Raw genomic sequence first — 16,578 nt, 5'->3', positions numbered from 1 at the left:
TAATTTTATACACTGGAAAAAAGGGCAATACTGTGAACGAAGCATCCCGTGGTTACATAGGGTTCGTGGAAAGGCCGCACTCTAATGGGGCGGAATGCAAACAATATACCATGACGCAAGCATTAGTAGCTAATTTCACGGTCCGAACCCGTGAACTATAGGTCACACAGAGACAAGTTTACAGTTACTTTTACCTTTGAATTCTTTTTTGGTCTTCTTACTTGTAAGTATGTAATTCCCTTTGAAAAGGATTTAGCTTAACTATATACTTTACCCATTGTAATAACTTATACAATCAGTGTAAAAGAATTTACTTATATCAATATACTGTTCATTATAGGTCACTGACCATCTTCTGCAGGTAACCAATTACTAGTATTATATTTTTCATAATTCCATTATTTTCTTCAATTTGATAACCATTTCTTTACTCATTTTCCTCTCTTAGTTTTAGTCCTATCATAACATGAAAGAATAACAAGTCACAAGTCAAAACCAAGAAGATACATGGCTCTACTAGTAAATTTATACTATTATACAAGTTTTGGAAGAGTATCTTTTGTATACATCATCCCTGAGGGCATATTTACTAGGAAAAAAATTACATGTGCATGATGGTAGTTCCAATTATGGAACCAGAAAGAATTACAATTTACATATTTCTCTTACTAAAACAATAGCACAGTATACAAAAACAGCCATTGTCCCTTGACATGGCCGAAAAATCCGAATATCAAACTTGTCAGAGCCTTCTTGGCCTGCATAAAAAATGGCCAAGTTCATTTAGAAAGCTAGGAACCAGAGGCGAATCCAGAATTTAGAGTCGGTAAGTTCGGAACCAGTTTGATCTTGTTACATAAATGGACCTTGGTCTAACTCAACCCCAACAGCTAGCTCTTGAGGGGAGGTCTGCCTAAGTCTACATAAGCAAACCACCAGTCCATTCCCCAACCAATGTAGGACTATAGCCCACTCTAACACTCCCCTTCATGTCCAAGCCCAACTGGAGCATGGACTGGGAGCTCAAACAGGGATGGATTTGGCTCTAATGTAATGTTACAGAAATGGGTCTTGGGAAACTGAAATGGGTCTTGGGAAATTTAGTCCCAAAAGCTAGCTTTTGAGGGGAGCTTTACTCAAGTCCATATAAGCAGACCACCAGTCCATTCCCCAACCAATGTGGGACTCCAACCAATCTAACAGATCTTATTATATACTCCTTGTTCCAATTCATGTGACATAGTTTGAATCAGCACAAAGTTTAAGAAAAAATAAGATTTTTTAAACTTGTGGTCTAAGACATGCCATAACATTTGTGTGGATGTAAAACTTTTCAAACTTGTGCCATTAAGTATGGAATAACATCTGTGTGGTTAAAAAACTTTTCATTAAGAAGTGTGCCATTTTTCGAAACTGACTAAAAAGGAAAGTGTATCACATAAATTGAAGTCAGAGTACATTTTATAGGTTATTTTACATATGCATACATTGTTCGAGCCGTAAAAAATGTGTTCAGAAAGATAGCCACAAGGTTAAAGAAAGTGAATAATAAAAGTTACTTACATGAGCTCCTTGGTTTATGAATCACCTAGCAGTTTCTTTGGGCTCGGGCTACCTGTTGGTGTTCGCCGCCTGTTTTAACCAGCATCAGTATTTGGAAAGATAATAGATTCTTGCAGAATTAATCTTGCATATATTGCTAATATATTCGGTTATAAGCCAATAATAAATGACAGTTTCTGATAGACAACGCCCGCACCAATGGCGGAGCCAGGATTTTTTCACTAAAGGGATTCAAAATATAAAGAAGTAAGTACACAAAGAAGCTTGTGTATACATAAAAAAATAAAAAAATAATATTTTAAAAAACAATTTTGACCCTTGCGGCCCTAGCTCCACCCTGGGCCTAACCACACTGTTGTGCATTAGTTTAGAATTATTGCTGGATTGGCATTTGAATGTAGCCAGCTGGATTGGCATTTGAATGTAGCCATCAACAGGATTCAGAGATTACCTTTTTAAGATACTTCTTGTGAAGTTTCATCGCACCAGTGCAAGCCTTTTTAGCGTCCAAGTTTCCGTTAACGTCATTCAGTATCTGGAAATAATAACCAAATGATTAAAGTATGAAACCATAAGGGACAACCAATGAATTTACCCAAAAATTGAGTATACAAGTATGTATTACTCCAAGTGGATAACTAATTTAGAATCTATCATTTCTAATTAAAATGACTATCATTAAATGTTTATCCTGAATTCTTAGTGTTTGAAAGTTGCTTTCCACGGACTTCTAATTATTTCACTGAAATCATTTGAAATTGCCTCTATACTAGTCCTACAGCAAAAATGCATGGGTATTTTTAAGATTTTCACGACATGTGCTTATTATTGCCAACGTCGTGACCTCGTGGATTATGAAAGTTGCCTACAAGAAGACCTTAGGAAAAGGAGTTTAACTAATATCCACTAATGGTGTAAGAAATTTTTATACTATCAGGTCACCTTTACCTGTTGTACCAAGTATCCTTTGTCTGACTTGACAGTGTAAAATTTCTTCGCACCGTCAGTGTATATAAGTTAAACTTCAAAGTAGACACTTAAAATTAATGTAGTTGAAAACCTTAACAACATCGTCCAGTCCTCTTGCTTCTGTCAGCAATTTATCACTCTTGTCTTTCAGGACGCTGGCTACTAGGAAAACGGAAATAGGGAGGGGAGCTTCTGCAGCTTTTCCAGCATTTTTCATGTTTTCTCGCTCATATTTCCCACACTGACGTGACTTTGATTTTGCTTTAGATTCTTCAGGTTTGTCCGCAGCTAATTCAGGGTCTTCATATGTAAGAAACAAGTCTGGATCATATTCCAGGGCCCACATCATCTGTTCGAAAAAGGTCAAGACAAAGCAAAGAATATTAAGGAACAATAAGAACATGATTATTAGCCTGTTTTGGCCAAGCTTCTGAGAAGCTAAAAGTGATTATTTTGGACAATTGAGGTGTTAGGGAAAAAAGAAGTGCTTTTGAGTAGTAATAGAAGTTGTATTTTAGAAGCTAAAAATGGTAGTTTTCCCTTAGAAGCACTTTTAGAACACTGACCAAGTGCAAAGTACTGCTCTGATATTCGCAAAAATGTTTTTCAAATTGGTTTGCCACACACAATATGCTATTCTCGTAAAGTATTTTTTCAAAAAATACCTCTGACAAAAGACACTTTTCAAAGCAGATTTTGAAAGCTTGACCAAACAGGCTATTAATAGTACTTAGCAGGTAGCCAAATGGAAAAGCAATCTGAATAACCAGTCAGAACCAGGGAGAGGTTTTTCAGTAAAGAAACCTTACCTCCCAAAGATATAATGAATCGCAAAAAGAAAACTCTCGACGGAACAAAACCATGAGCATACGGACAGCAAACAAGTAATCACCTCCACCTAATTTATCTGTCGGCCAAGATCAGAAGGAAACAACTATGTTACGTTTTTCAAAAGAAGATACGAGGAAGTATTAAAAAAAAGAAGGAAAAAGGACGTCATAATTCTCTCTCTTTCTCCTCTAAGCTATTAAGAAATTAGTGCTTAGTGCTCAGTTTTTAAATATTAAAGTAGAGAGATTTTTACCTAAGTGTTGGTGAAGTTTGGGATCAATAACTTGAGTTACTGAAGCTAGATTATTTAGCTGCGATTCTACTCCAACAGAACTGTCAGTGTACCTGAAATTTCCTCTCTATGAAAAACACAAAAGTTGGTATCAGTCACAAAAATTGCAAGTATATAACATACAGTCAAAATATAATACTTGGAAAGAACATAATTGATGCAAGAGTGCTGTTTGAGTAAGATTATAGATATGTACCAGTCTTCTCATTAAACGTTCGAAGCACCAAAATGCATCTGCTTCATCGTCAAGAAGAATAATCATTGGAGAGCAAAGATCACTCATCCCTGTTCAGCAATGTCAAGATCTTTATAGTTTTAGAACAAACAAGAAAAAAGTATAGATAACTACAACAACAACAACAACAAGAAGCCCAGTATAATCCCACCATGTGGGGTCTGGGGAGGGTAGAGTGTACGCAGACCTAACTCCCACCTTGAAAGGTAGGGCGGCTGTTTCCGAAAGACCCTCGGCTCAAGAGAGGAAAAGTATAGATAACTAGATAAGCATATAGTCACGCTACTTAAAAAGAGGTCAATAGATTGAAAAGAAAATGGTACTGCCTCCGTTTCAATTTGTTTGTCTCAGTTTGACTGGGCACAAAGTATTGAAACAGAGGAAGTAATAGTTTTTTCTTTGATAATTGCAGATAAATGCCATAATTATTTGGGGCTCATTAATTGTAGGATCAAAGAGAAACCAAGATAGTAAAATAATAATGTCAAGAAGATATTGCGACAACCCACCTTGACAATAATTAACATCTTTGTCAAACCAAGCATAAACAGAAAGGATATCCCAAAGCTTTGATAGATTCTCTTGTTTCTCATAAAAGACAAGTGACCTGTCAGTGCGAGCCACATCGAGTCCTAGCATAAGCACAAATCCAAGAATAAAAGTTACAAGACATAAACAAGAAATTATCAATGTGAAGAGAAAGGAACGACAAATATTCTCATATTGAAAAGATAAATCTGTTAGCGCATCTGTCAAATCCATACTAGATTTGGCTAACTGAAAAATGAACGGAGATGAACACTTTTGCAGATTGACTAGGAAAATAGTGTTATCTTCCTGTTTCTTTAACCAAATTTAATAAAATGATGAAATATATATATATTTTCAAACCGAATAACAAGTCGGAGTAGAAAATCACAAGGATTTTAGTCTCCACAACGGGAGTAGAAAATCACGAAGATTTTAGTCTCCTAATGACAGAAAGTAAGATGAATACAGAAAATATCAATGTAAAGTAAAATTTAATTCCGAGCCCACAGAATCCATTGTGTGTCCTTAAGGAATTTAATCCCTTAATTGGCCTCTGAATTTATAGCCAATGTAGGTGTACCTGGTGCTTTTTTGTGTGTAATTGGTGGTGCCTTTTGGAAAAGAGACACAGAAAAAGCTCTATTTCCCATTCACACCAAAAACCCAATAAGTAGATCAAGGAAAATAAATCTATATAGATGACCAACCTATCTGGTGTAACGAGAGTTTCCACTCTATCACTCTTTTATCATGCTCCTTTACCATTTCGTAATCATCGGAAGCACCTGTTATTGCATGGTCAGTAGATGATTAAATCTCAAAGGCATAAAGGATCCAACAACCCTACAGACATATAGAAGAAAAGAACAGAGAGAAAAAGAAAAATGAAAAGGACACAAGTTGAGAACTCTACATCATCAGGATTACCATTTTGTTGACCAGCTGAAGTCGCTTCTTTTGCTGCTTTTGCCTCTTGAAGTACTAAAGGATCTAGAATAGGATCACCATCTTCTGTTATTACAGGTGCAGTAATAAATCTACCACTTCCAATCACCGGAAACATTGTGCGGCATTCTTCTTTTAGTATAGCATATTGTGTCCTGAATGTACACAAGAAATGCATGCGTATCATTTAGTAAGCAATTTATACTTTTGTTAAAAAAGAAAGTAAAGTACCTCCGTTGTTGTCGTATATCCTCTCGTTCCGCATATGTGCTCTTTGGATCATAGCAACCAAGTAAGAATTCCCAAACTTCACCTCTAATTGATGGATGAATTCCCTAAAATGTCACGGATACGTTATGGTTACTATATTACTATACTAATCATATCGCCTAGAATTAGTTTAGGAAAGAGCAAAGCCAGCATGAACAACAAAAATTGAATAGCAATATTTGTGAATCATATGCCATATAAACCTTCAGAAACTTTAAGTGATGAAGTGAAGCTTACCCCTCGATGGATTCGACCGAGTGTTTTGCCTATATCAAGATAACCTTCTGGAGAAAATGCAGCACGCCATTTTCTTGCACTTAGTGTTTTCCCATTCTGAATAAGTAAATTGCTCGATAGTAAACATGAGCCGAACATATGAAAGCAAGGGAAGGATGGATATATGACACATTAACCACAAGAGCATTAACAATTCGAGCCTTAGATGGCTCGATTAGTATGTGTTACAAGCTGAAACATGAGGTGTAAATCTCAACACAAAAAGAAGAAAAATAAGGGAAAAGGGGGGAAAGAAAAGGAATACTTCCTCTATTAAAACTATTTCCTTATTAATCCGTTCCAAAAGACTGACACGTTTCTATATCTCGAAACAATTTGACTTTGAACCTCATTTACCTAATAAGAAGTTTTTATAGTTCCAAAAATGGGATGTGTGCAATCAAACTACATGCTCCCATAAAAAAAGGAAGTACAACATTCTTCAATACCCACAAGAGCGATAACAATCCAAGCCATTGACGGCTCAATAAGTATGTGTTACAAGCTGAAACATCACGTGTAAATTTCAACACAAAAAGAAGAAGAAATTAGGAGAAATGGGAACAAATACTCCCTCTATTAACATTATTTCCTTATTAGTCTGTTTCTTAAAAAATGACATGTTGCTATATTTGGAAATAACTTAATTTTAAGCTTCTCATTTTATCTAATAAGAACTTTTTATAGTCCCACAAATGTTATAACATGTTTAATACATCAAGTTTCGAAAATATTATAGACACACAAATGCTATATCAAAGACATCTTTCTTTCTTTGGCCCCGCTTGTCCATAGATTTGTTTTCAGTGTATTCTCATGTCCAAGCACAAATTCAACTGTGTTTTTATGTCCAAACACAACTTCGACTTCAAAATAACTAAACTTCGAATACTATTATTTGATAACCAAAAACTTCAAATACTATTTTTTTATTCAAATATCTGCCGATTCATGTCAAAACGCCTATTTAAACTTAGTGCTGAAGCAAACCACATCACATAAACTAGAACGAAGAGACTATAATAATAATGGTGATATAATAGGTGTGCTATACAACAACATAATACCCATGTAGTCCCACAAGTGAGGTCTAGGGAGGGTAGAGTGCAGTGGCGGAGCCACATATAGCCGAGGGTGTTCATCCGAACCCCCTCGGCGGAAAAAAAATATTGTTTTTATAAGGTTAAAATTATTTTTTATGTATATATAGTAGATGATGAACCCTCTTAGACTTCTTTGTATGTTTACTTTTTATATTTTGAACCTCCTCGGAGGAAATCCTGGCTCCGCCACTGGTAGAGTGTACGCAGATCTTACCTCTACCTTGGTAGATAGAGAGGCTGTTTCCGATAGACCCTCGACTCAAGTAACACAGAAGCAACATCAGAATAGCAAGAAAACTAACGCAGAAAGGACAACAAGTAGCAATAGAAAACTAAGAATAAGAGATATGCGAATGCTAAAATAAAAATATAAGAAATTGACGGAAATAATACTAGTGTGCTATGTGCCGAAAATACAAACCTTGATTCTAAATTTGGACTTGGGAACATCCTTACATTCAGGCCGAACCTGATAGAATGAATCAGCTGGAGCACCAGGGTCCCTCCACATTTTTGTAATATCTAAAGTAGCCATCTTTATATATAAATTCCACTCAAATCACATCCAAAATTCAATCTCAAAAAAAAACCAGCACCCACCAGCTTGCAGCTCCTTACCCAGATCAAAAATTTCAACAAGAATTAAATTACCCAAATAACCCTTTGCTCTGCTGGTGTCTTCAAAAGAACCAAAAAACAAAAAAACAAAAAAAACAAAAAAAAAAAAAATCAGTCCAAATTTCAATCTGAAGAAGAAAAAAGAAAAAAAACACCCACCAGCTGCAGCTCCTTACCAAGATCAAAAACTTAACTTTCAGCAAGAAACCAATGTGACCCAGATAACCCTTTGCTCTGCTGGTGGCTTCAAAACAACAAAAACCATTAAAAAAACCAACAAAAATAATTCATGAAGAACTAAATCAATAAAGGGAAGCCTAGTGCACTAAGCTCCCGTTATACACGAAGTCCGGGAAAGGACCGGACCACAAGGGTCTATCATACGCATCAAGCATTAGTATGGTATGATCACATCCAAGATCAAATTTTTTAAAACAATCTATAAAAAACAGCTGTAGCTCCTTACCCAGATCAAATTTTTAACAAAAAACAAATGTGACCTCAGATAATCTTTTGCTCTGCTGGTAGCTCCAAAACAACAAAAACCACAAAAAAAAAAAAAAAAAAAAAAAAAGAAGAAGAAGCAAGAATTTTTTTATTTTTTTATTTTTTTTTTCCTTTCTTGCTTTTGTTTCTGCTGTTCTTGCTGGTGGTGGCGTTGTGGTGGGGGGAAAAGGTCTTTTTTTTTTCTTCAAAAATATTTCTTTTTCTTGTTATAATGAAATATCTGTTTTACACTCTTTGATTTGTTCTCTCCCCAACACATGCACACACAAATATTTGGGTGTTTAATGTGTTGAAAACTTATAAAATTATGTTTATGGTCTTACGTTTTTTGTGTCTTTGTTTTCTACCCATTGTGTTTTTTTCGTGTAGAAGAGTTTAGCGAGAAAGACGCGGGATCAAAGGACTTGGTAACTAAATTTCCATCCATACGTTGGTACTACTGAATTTTTGAATGGTCGTTGAAAGGTCTATTTGACTTTGAAGGAAATTGGAAATGGTCAAAAACAAAAAACAAAAAAAAATCATTGTGTATTGATCTGATCAGCTTAGGCGCACCTCAACTTTTTTACTAGGTATAAGACACTTTTCATCGATACAAGTTCTATCTTATCATATTTTTTAGGAAATTTTACATGGTGTTTATATTAACTATAATTAAAACTAATTAACTATCCTATCTATATAATGTAATTACCTACCGTAATTATGTTATACACCTCCGTCCCAATTTATGTGGCATCATGACTTGGCACGGATCTTAAGAAGGAAAGAAAGACTTTTGAAATTTGTAGTCCAAAACAAGACTTAGATATTTGTGTGTCCGTAAATTATATTCAAAAATTTAAATTATTCTAAACCTTAGAAAAGTGACATACTTTTTGGAACAGACTAAAAAAGAAAGTGTGTCACATAAATTGAGATAGAGAGAATATATTAAAATAAGAGTACTACGCCATAGAGAAAAATACATTGAGAACAAAGTCTCTTTCCTCTCCCTCCACCGACAGAGTCGTCTCCCACCGGAAACTCTAGTTCTAGCGCCGCCGTCATCTCTGTCTACTCCCTCCACTGACGTCGTCATCTGCCGTCGAAAAAATCAAGAGTTCCAGCGTCGTTGTCATCTTCTCTTTCTTGTGTATCTCAGATCTTGCTGGATTTTAGTTATTCATCATTTTTTTAGTGTAAATACAGTGTATCTTTTTGTACTTTCGCCTATATTTTTTTTAATTTTTATTATTTGAATACAGTCAAGTTGAATACAATGAATTGAATGCAGTGTATAAGTACCTACAAATGAATACAGTGTAAAAGTAGCTACAAATGAATATAACCAAATTAAATACAATGAATTGAATAAAGCTGTATGTCAAGGAATTAGTAGCCACGAGTCGTAATTAGCTATAGTACAGCCATGACAGTTAGAAGCGTCCAAAATATAGTTGTTTCTGTAAGTTTTTCTATTTTTTATATAATAATATGTGTCCGGACCAACTTCTGTGCAGAATTTTCTATCAGAAATGGTCAATTTCAAAAAGTTTCTCAATGTGGGTTGCCCAGGTCAATTTGGGTGCATCTTAGTTATTTTATTGAGTATTTGTTAATTACCACTGGTACATATACCATTTTGTATATTTTTTATATGATGGTGTGGACTTGAGCCAATTTGCGCACACCTTGACTAAGCTATCAAGTATGTGCTACTTTCCCTAGCATAGGTACCATTTGAACATTGTTTTTAAATGTGGTGTGCGTCAATCCAACTTGCGGACACCATGACATTTCATCGATACCTGCTATTTCTACCTGCAGAAATACCATTTCACCATATATGTTTTTATGATAGTGTAGGTTCGAGGCAGCTTATGCACACTATGACTATTCTATCGCGTAGTTGTTGAGTTAAATCTATAGCAATAATTAAAGCTTCACCTGCCACTGGTTGGGATCCCCTCAAACTTGTACCCCTTTTATTTCATTTTGTTTGATACTAATTTTTATTATTCCGTTAAAAAAACGATATATTTCTATATTTCCTTAATGAGAAACTTTTTAATGATGCAGAATTGGGTAACTATTGCATACTCAGAAGCAAATCAAGGTTAAGGAAACAAGGGATCTTGGAAGCCTTAATAGAAGGTTCTATGGAGGATTTATTTAACCTTTTGGATTATAGTAATTAATGGATAGTAACTCAACCGGTGCATTTTGATTTTTGACGACATTATTACTTTAGAGTTGCATCTTTCTCAACAGGTGGATTTAGAGCAAGTTTTATCCGTTCAATTAAACCTGTTGTTTTCGGTTTCCAGGAATTCTCTTTAAGGGTATACACAAATATACATTAATAGAATACCTATTCTAAATTTATTTACTCAAAATCATAAATTCGCCTCCGACAGAAATCTATATATAATATTGTACATAAAAAACATTGAGGTTGACTTTTCAAATGTCATCTATTCTAAGCAAATACCATTCTCTGGTGATCAATAACCAAATATGGCATGTACCACATTGTACGTTGTTATCTATGTACTATATGTTATCTTAGTCAATACCACAACGTAGACTTGGAAATATATGTCGCTTCATTGCCTTGAAAGTTAAAGATGATTTGGAACCTAAGATCAACGGAATATATAGCACAAAATCGCTTTTTCTCATTGTCATTGGGTCAACATGTAAAAAAAGTATCAATAAAAAAAGGAGATACCACATTGAGTCCCTAACCAGGTTATATACTGCCCAATTAAGTATTTTTTTTCCCTGATTCAACTGTTTCATCACATACCAAAACACAGAATCTGCAGATGGGGAATTTGGAAGTCCCTTTTTTATTATTTTTATAATTTTCTATTGTTGCATGGTTCGAAATTCTGTAGATAATAAGCTAGCTCGTTCCTTAACTTTATCCTCTAATCTGTGTCATTGTATTATGCAAAAACGTATTCGCATCAAGTGTTTATTAAATCAACAAATGTATAATAGTTATTTATACATTAACTATTATCACTAATTAACCATGATTTATAACTAACTTCATTTTATCAGCTAATCATGATAAGTTAATATAGTTAATTATAAACAAGTATAGAGGGTATAAAGAAAAGTTTCTAACATTGAAAATTCTAATTATTAAACCGTACCGTCATTCCAAGTTTCCAACTATGTACTCTACAATGAGCATTATATTATTCTAACAGTAGCGGATCTAGAGCAGGTTTGTGCGTTCATCCACTGAATTCATTACTTTTGATTCAATATATATGTATATATATTAATTAAGGAAGAAGTTGAGTCATTTTATTACTCAATTAAGTACTTGGGGATAGAAAGTCTAATAATTAAATGTCAAGAAATAATATATACCAGGTAGGTATTATTTTTGGAAGGTCCGATATTCTCGATTCATCTGACTCAGGAGAAAGAGACCAAGATGGACCAGTCTGATGTTAACATGAACATGAGCTAGATTCTTTTGTCTTCTTGTTTTTCAAGAGAATCGGTTCTTCCACCCCACGCGACTTTAATAATACGAGAAAGGAAAGTACTTGATCCATAAAGTTCTTGTTGGACCTAGAATTTATAGCTAGTGGATTTGTATATATGTATGTATACATGTTATATTTTTATTTTTTTTTCTTTTCAATATTTTCGCAAACTAAAGGGGCAGTTTAGGTAATTTGAAAAGAATGCTACGTTTCACCTAAAAGAAGAAGACTTTACGAAAATATTTTTTTATGAAATGGCTAATTTCAATATAGTGTATATATTGGGAATGGATCATTGTGGACTTGTGGAAGTCAGCTGCTAATTTATCCATAATTTCTGATTTTCCCTGTACTTAATAAGATCTTAGGAGAATGTCAACTCTGGCCTTTAATACTAAAAATCAAATACTTTATTCCTTCATTATATTTTTCTCTGTTTTAGAGAATTAATGAATGAAATCTCCAAAGAGTAATGTGTTAAATTAATTAACTAAACATATTTATTCATCATTGAGAATTTTGTTGGTTATGAGGAACAGATGAATTATTCAACAATCCCTTAAGTTATCAACAAATACATTAATAACTTTTGGAGGTGCATCAGTAATTGACTCATCGGAAGCTTTTCCACGGACTTTCTATCAAACATTCCATACTTCTGACAGATTCTCCTTGAATTTTCTTTTTCCATTGGAAGATGACTTGTTTTTACTAGTGTGATTAATTGAATGAAATAGGAAAACAAATCTTAAAATGAAAAGGAATATGACATACCTATAAATCTTTATCTAAACGTGCATTAATGGTACTACACCTCTCATATAGCTACATTATCTACTTTTTTTCAGACTTTTGCGCACCTCTTAAAAAATATATTTAATATATATTTTAGTTTGTAAGAGTATTTTTTTAATCATTAGATATCTCTCTCTCAATGACTCATTTACTTAGGTGAATTTTGAAAGAGAAGTAATAAATACGTCTTGTTTTTTTTTTCTATAACTACAGATATTTTAGAACGATCTATTAAGTTTTCCAAAACGAGAAATAACACATATAGCAAATGTCAACTTCCATTTGCAGCTAAAAAGAGTGATATATATATATATATATCTCTTTACCATCATTTTGCAAGAAATTGATAGAGGAGATACATATATGGTACATAAGTTTATGTCTTTGGATTCTAACTCAGGATATGAAGTCGGCTTTGTTAGGAGCGTTTTACTCCTCAATGTAGATACCGAACACCGGGTAAAAAACCAAATAAGAGTTTATGTCCATGTGCATAAAATCAATAGGGAAATTATATATACACTTTTATGTAGCAGTACCAAATTTATATTTCCATGCATCACTTTCTGAACATAGATATAGGTACTAAGCATAATCCTTTTTTCTGCAGTTCTGTACGGTCATTATTGTCCTTTGTAGAAATATTCAATCCACTAGTCATCATTTGCTGGCCAGAATTATTTCCCCTTCCCTGTTGAAAACAAATTTCAAAAGGGATATCTTGAGTACATAAATGACAAGTTACTATATATATGAAGTGCTACGCGGTGGAGTCTAAATTTTTACTAAAGGAAATCAAAATATAAATAAGTAGACACACAGAAAATCAAGGGAGTCAAAATATAAATAAGTAGACACATATTTTGATTTATCTGCCCAGTGTAATTTTCCGACGAAATTGAGAGTGCAACATCAACAACTTAAAAGAGATTTTTCTGCATTTCATTTTCTATGAATTCCTCCCTTTATAGTTCTATCCAGAAAAGAATCGTACCTTTTTGTATTTGAAACTTTCTAAACTTAAAATTTTTCATTTTTCCTTAATGACATGTTCTTATCTCCATAAAAATGTGAGAGCATAATTTAAGACTACAAATTCTAAAAGTACTTTTATTCTATCTTTCTTTCTTAATCTTTATGTTCAATCAAACACCATGAAATAACATAAATTACAAGGATGGCGTACTAATAGAAATAATCCTTTTTTTTTCTCCCTCTCAATTACCTCTATAATACTTGCAGTGCTCTTCCCTTTCTGACTATTGCAAAACTGATCCATATAAGAAACCTGAAAAATAAAAGAAATAGAAGAACAAAACAAATAAATGAGTAGATATATACTAAAAAGAGAACAAAAACCCTAAAGTAATACTACAGTGTTAATAAACTTTTATTTAGAAATTATAATAGATTGGCTGACCTTGGGACTATTGACAGGTGAACTTGCTGTATCTTCAAGATCATCATCAACTTTTGCTGCTCCTTTCATCTTTCTCTTCTTGGAACCAACAAATTTCTTATTATTATTTTCATTATCATTAATGTCTAAAGTACCAATATTATTTCTATTGGTGATGAGTTCATAGGGTGCTAAAGAAGCAGCATCAGAACAAAAAGAAGTTTGTTCACTACAATTATTGTTGTTGGACTTGAAATCTTGAAAATAAAATGTCCAACTACTTTCTTCTGGAGATTCACCTGAGTTTGCACTATAAGAAAAACCCTTACATGTAGAAGAATTATCCATTTGCATAAAGAAAAGGAAAATTAAGGGAGAAGAGATTATAAGTTTAGGTTTTTGGTCACTCTCAATGAAACTCAGAAAAGATGGTTGAATTATATATAGTGGAGATAAATGATTATAGAATAAGAATGTTAGAGAAAATGACAAAAATGGTCCCTTATGTTTGAGTAAGTTTAAAATAATCCCTCAAAAATATATAATTAAGCAACCTAGTCCTTTAAGTTTGTCAAAGATGAATACTTTTGGTCTCCGTTAAATATTCAACAATCTCTAAATGTTAGAATTAACAGGACTATGGAAAAGAATTAGCAGAAGAATATATTTGGAGGTGCAATTTGTGCTTTTGATCTATTTTTGGCGTCTGGTGCAATTCCGTTTTAGGTTTTACAATTTCTGGTATTTGACAGGAGTGTCCTTGAGTTTTGGTTAAATCCTATTTTCATAGTTCCTGTTAAATCTAACGGCCACAGTCAAATATATGATGGAGACAAAAAGTGTTCACTTTTGATAAATTTAAAGAACCAAAATTGCTTAATAATATATTTATGGGACTATTTAATACCTACTCAAAATAGAAAGGACCATTTTTATTGTTTTCTCAGGAATGCAATAAAATGAATTTACAAGACTTGCAGGCTTGGTGCGGGATGGCCGGGGGGGGGCGGGGTGTTGTAATGGAATCTTGATTGTGGGCCATAGGAGAGTTGAATTATAGAGAAGTTTAGAAGATGCAACAGAAAAATATATGAGGGAGAAGTTAGAAGGATTTGACCTTTTGTCATTTAGGATTAGATTAGTGGAACAAAGATTTGCCAAATCTTATTTTCTATGGTGCATTTCCTCTCAATTTAATATATTGAAATGGTCATTAAGTCATCAAATGACTTAGACTTTTTCATTAGTCATTTTCTTCCTTCTTTTTTCAGCTTTCTTTTTAGTTTGTACAAATTTCTCGGAAACTTATTGCATTTACTATTCCTTCCGTATCAATTTAGGCGAAAGGCTTCGAGTACAAGAACAAAAGACTTAATTTTTTTTTTATGTAAATTTGGATTAAATATTTAAATATTTTTTAATAAAATTTATATATAAGAAAACTACATGCAAATTATTGAAAATAAACATATATAGCTAATGAATCAAACTATTTTTAAAAATTTGAGAAAATCGTAGTAAAAAACACTATTTGACGCCCCAAATTAAAAAGTGACACCTTCACGTAAGATGGGACGAAGGGGAAAATAGGCGTTTGGATAATATTTGGTTGAAGTTGAAGTTTAAAAAGAATATTTGGAAGTTGAATATGTTTGGATCGGCAAATTTCATTTTTATTTTACTTGAAATACTTCTCAATATTTTGATATTTTATATATTTCAAGTAATGAAATGCATTATTTACAAATAATTATGTCAAACTAATGCTTGATAAACTTAAAAGAAGAATATTGGATTTGATAAGCTGCTAAATTTTTTGCTGGTTATATGTTATCACAAAACAAATGATTTAATTAATAAATGTGTGTGATTGTCAAATGTCAACTCATGAGACCTTATAATTGGATGTTAATTATGTCTTGACTTCAGCAAGAGCCAAGAGTATAAAAACGATTTGACATAACTACTTTTTTTATAAATATTTAATGAGCTTATGACTAATGGAATTTATAATCATTATTAGTTAGTTTAGTATCTCGACTGACGTATCAACAAAAAGTTTCATTCTAATGATTATCATTTGTTTTATAAACGTGTCATTATCCATTCTTAATTAGTACTCTTGTCCTTTTTATTTGACATTTTATCCTAAAATTATTTGATATAAAATATTTGTTGCTTTAGAAATTAAGAACGCTATAATTAATTTTTACTACTCTAAAAAGATATATATTCATCAATTACTCATTTAGGGATGAATTAATAGAAGAATAATTTAGTCAGATTCCTTGCATTAAAGTTTTTAATTTTTTAATGAGTGTACTAAAACCTTAACGATAAATAAAAAGGATAAGAGGGATTACTTCGTACCTAGCTAGTTGCACTTGTCCATCACCGAGAATTATGGTGGGTGAATAAGATCCTTTCATTTTTAATTAGAGATCTCGATTTCGAGTCTTCGATATGAAAAAAGATCTCGATAGAGACTGCTTTCCACCTTAAATGGACATACGTGGCGCATATTCAAATTAATTCGAGTCACAATAAGTATCGGACACCGAGTATGAAAAATAATATAGTTGCACTTGTCCAAAGTGAATAGTTAAAAACCCTTGCTTTGCCCAAGAGTCAAATCAAGAAAGCGAAGGATAAGACAAATAAATAAAAACCCTCTAAAGTTGCAATTAAATAGAAATGAGTTGGTATAAAAATTATGTGACTTTTACTGGCTCGATTAATTTGGATGTGCACCG

At 33.1% G+C, this 16,578-nt stretch overlaps 2 protein-coding genes across 2 annotated transcripts; both read right to left on the bottom strand.

The window, feature by feature from the left end:
• Positions 1-492: 492 nt before the first annotated feature.
• On the bottom strand, positions 493-8,530 carry LOC132628297 (rab GTPase-activating protein 22-like). Its single transcript, XM_060344098.1, has 15 exons — positions 8,100-8,530; positions 7,810-7,877; positions 7,437-7,693; positions 5,874-5,969; positions 5,598-5,701; positions 5,349-5,521; positions 5,129-5,206; positions 4,400-4,522; positions 3,852-3,940; positions 3,617-3,722; positions 3,342-3,439; positions 2,624-2,881; positions 2,015-2,098; positions 1,564-1,632; positions 493-758 (listed from the first exon to the last, which is right to left on the bottom strand). Exons 3-14 carry the CDS (start codon positions 7,548-7,550, stop codon positions 1,612-1,614), a joined length of 1,344 nt encoding a protein of 447 aa, XP_060200081.1. The 5' UTR covers positions 7,551-7,693; positions 7,810-7,877; positions 8,100-8,530; the 3' UTR covers positions 493-758; positions 1,564-1,611.
• A 4,295-nt stretch (positions 8,531-12,825) lies between these two features.
• LOC132630606 (vascular-related unknown protein 4-like) lies at positions 12,826-14,238 on the bottom strand. Its single transcript, XM_060346436.1, has 3 exons — positions 13,847-14,238; positions 13,652-13,714; positions 12,826-13,117 (listed from the first exon to the last, which is right to left on the bottom strand). The coding sequence occupies exons 1-3, from the start codon at positions 14,177-14,179 to the stop codon at positions 12,986-12,988; spliced, it is 528 nt and encodes a 175-aa protein (XP_060202419.1). The 5' UTR covers positions 14,180-14,238; the 3' UTR covers positions 12,826-12,985.
• Positions 14,239-16,578: the final 2,340 nt, after the last annotated feature.

Source organism: Lycium barbarum, chromosome 1 (genome assembly GCF_019175385.1).
Source record: "Lycium barbarum isolate Lr01 chromosome 1, ASM1917538v2, whole genome shotgun sequence".
Lineage (NCBI taxonomy): Eukaryota > Viridiplantae > Streptophyta > Magnoliopsida > Solanales > Solanaceae > Lycium > Lycium barbarum.
This window is presented reverse-complemented; position numbering and strand designations above follow the sequence as displayed.

Bases quoted from the DNA above. Each gene is read 5' to 3' on its own strand.
- LOC132628297 (XM_060344098.1), bottom strand. From the start codon at position 7,550: ATGGCTACTTTAGATATTACAAAAATGTGGAGGGACCCTGGTGCTCCA. The intron at 5,522-5,597 runs GTACTTTACTTT...GTGTACATTCAG, and splicing joins GATATACGACAACAACGGAG to GACACAATATGCTATACTAA. The intron at 4,523-5,128 runs GTTGGTCATCTA...TGCTTATGCTAG, and splicing joins ACTCTCGTTACACCAGATAG to GACTCGATGTGGCTCGCACT.
- LOC132630606 (XM_060346436.1), bottom strand. From the start codon at position 14,179: ATGCAAATGGATAATTCTTCTACATGTAAGGGTTTTTCTTATAGTGCA. The intron at 13,715-13,846 runs GTCAGCCAATCT...TTTATTTTTCAG, and splicing joins CACCTGTCAATAGTCCCAAG to GTTTCTTATATGGATCAGTT. The intron at 13,118-13,651 runs GTAATTGAGAGG...TGTTTTCAACAG, and splicing joins GCACTGCAAGTATTATAGAG to GGAAGGGGAAATAATTCTGG.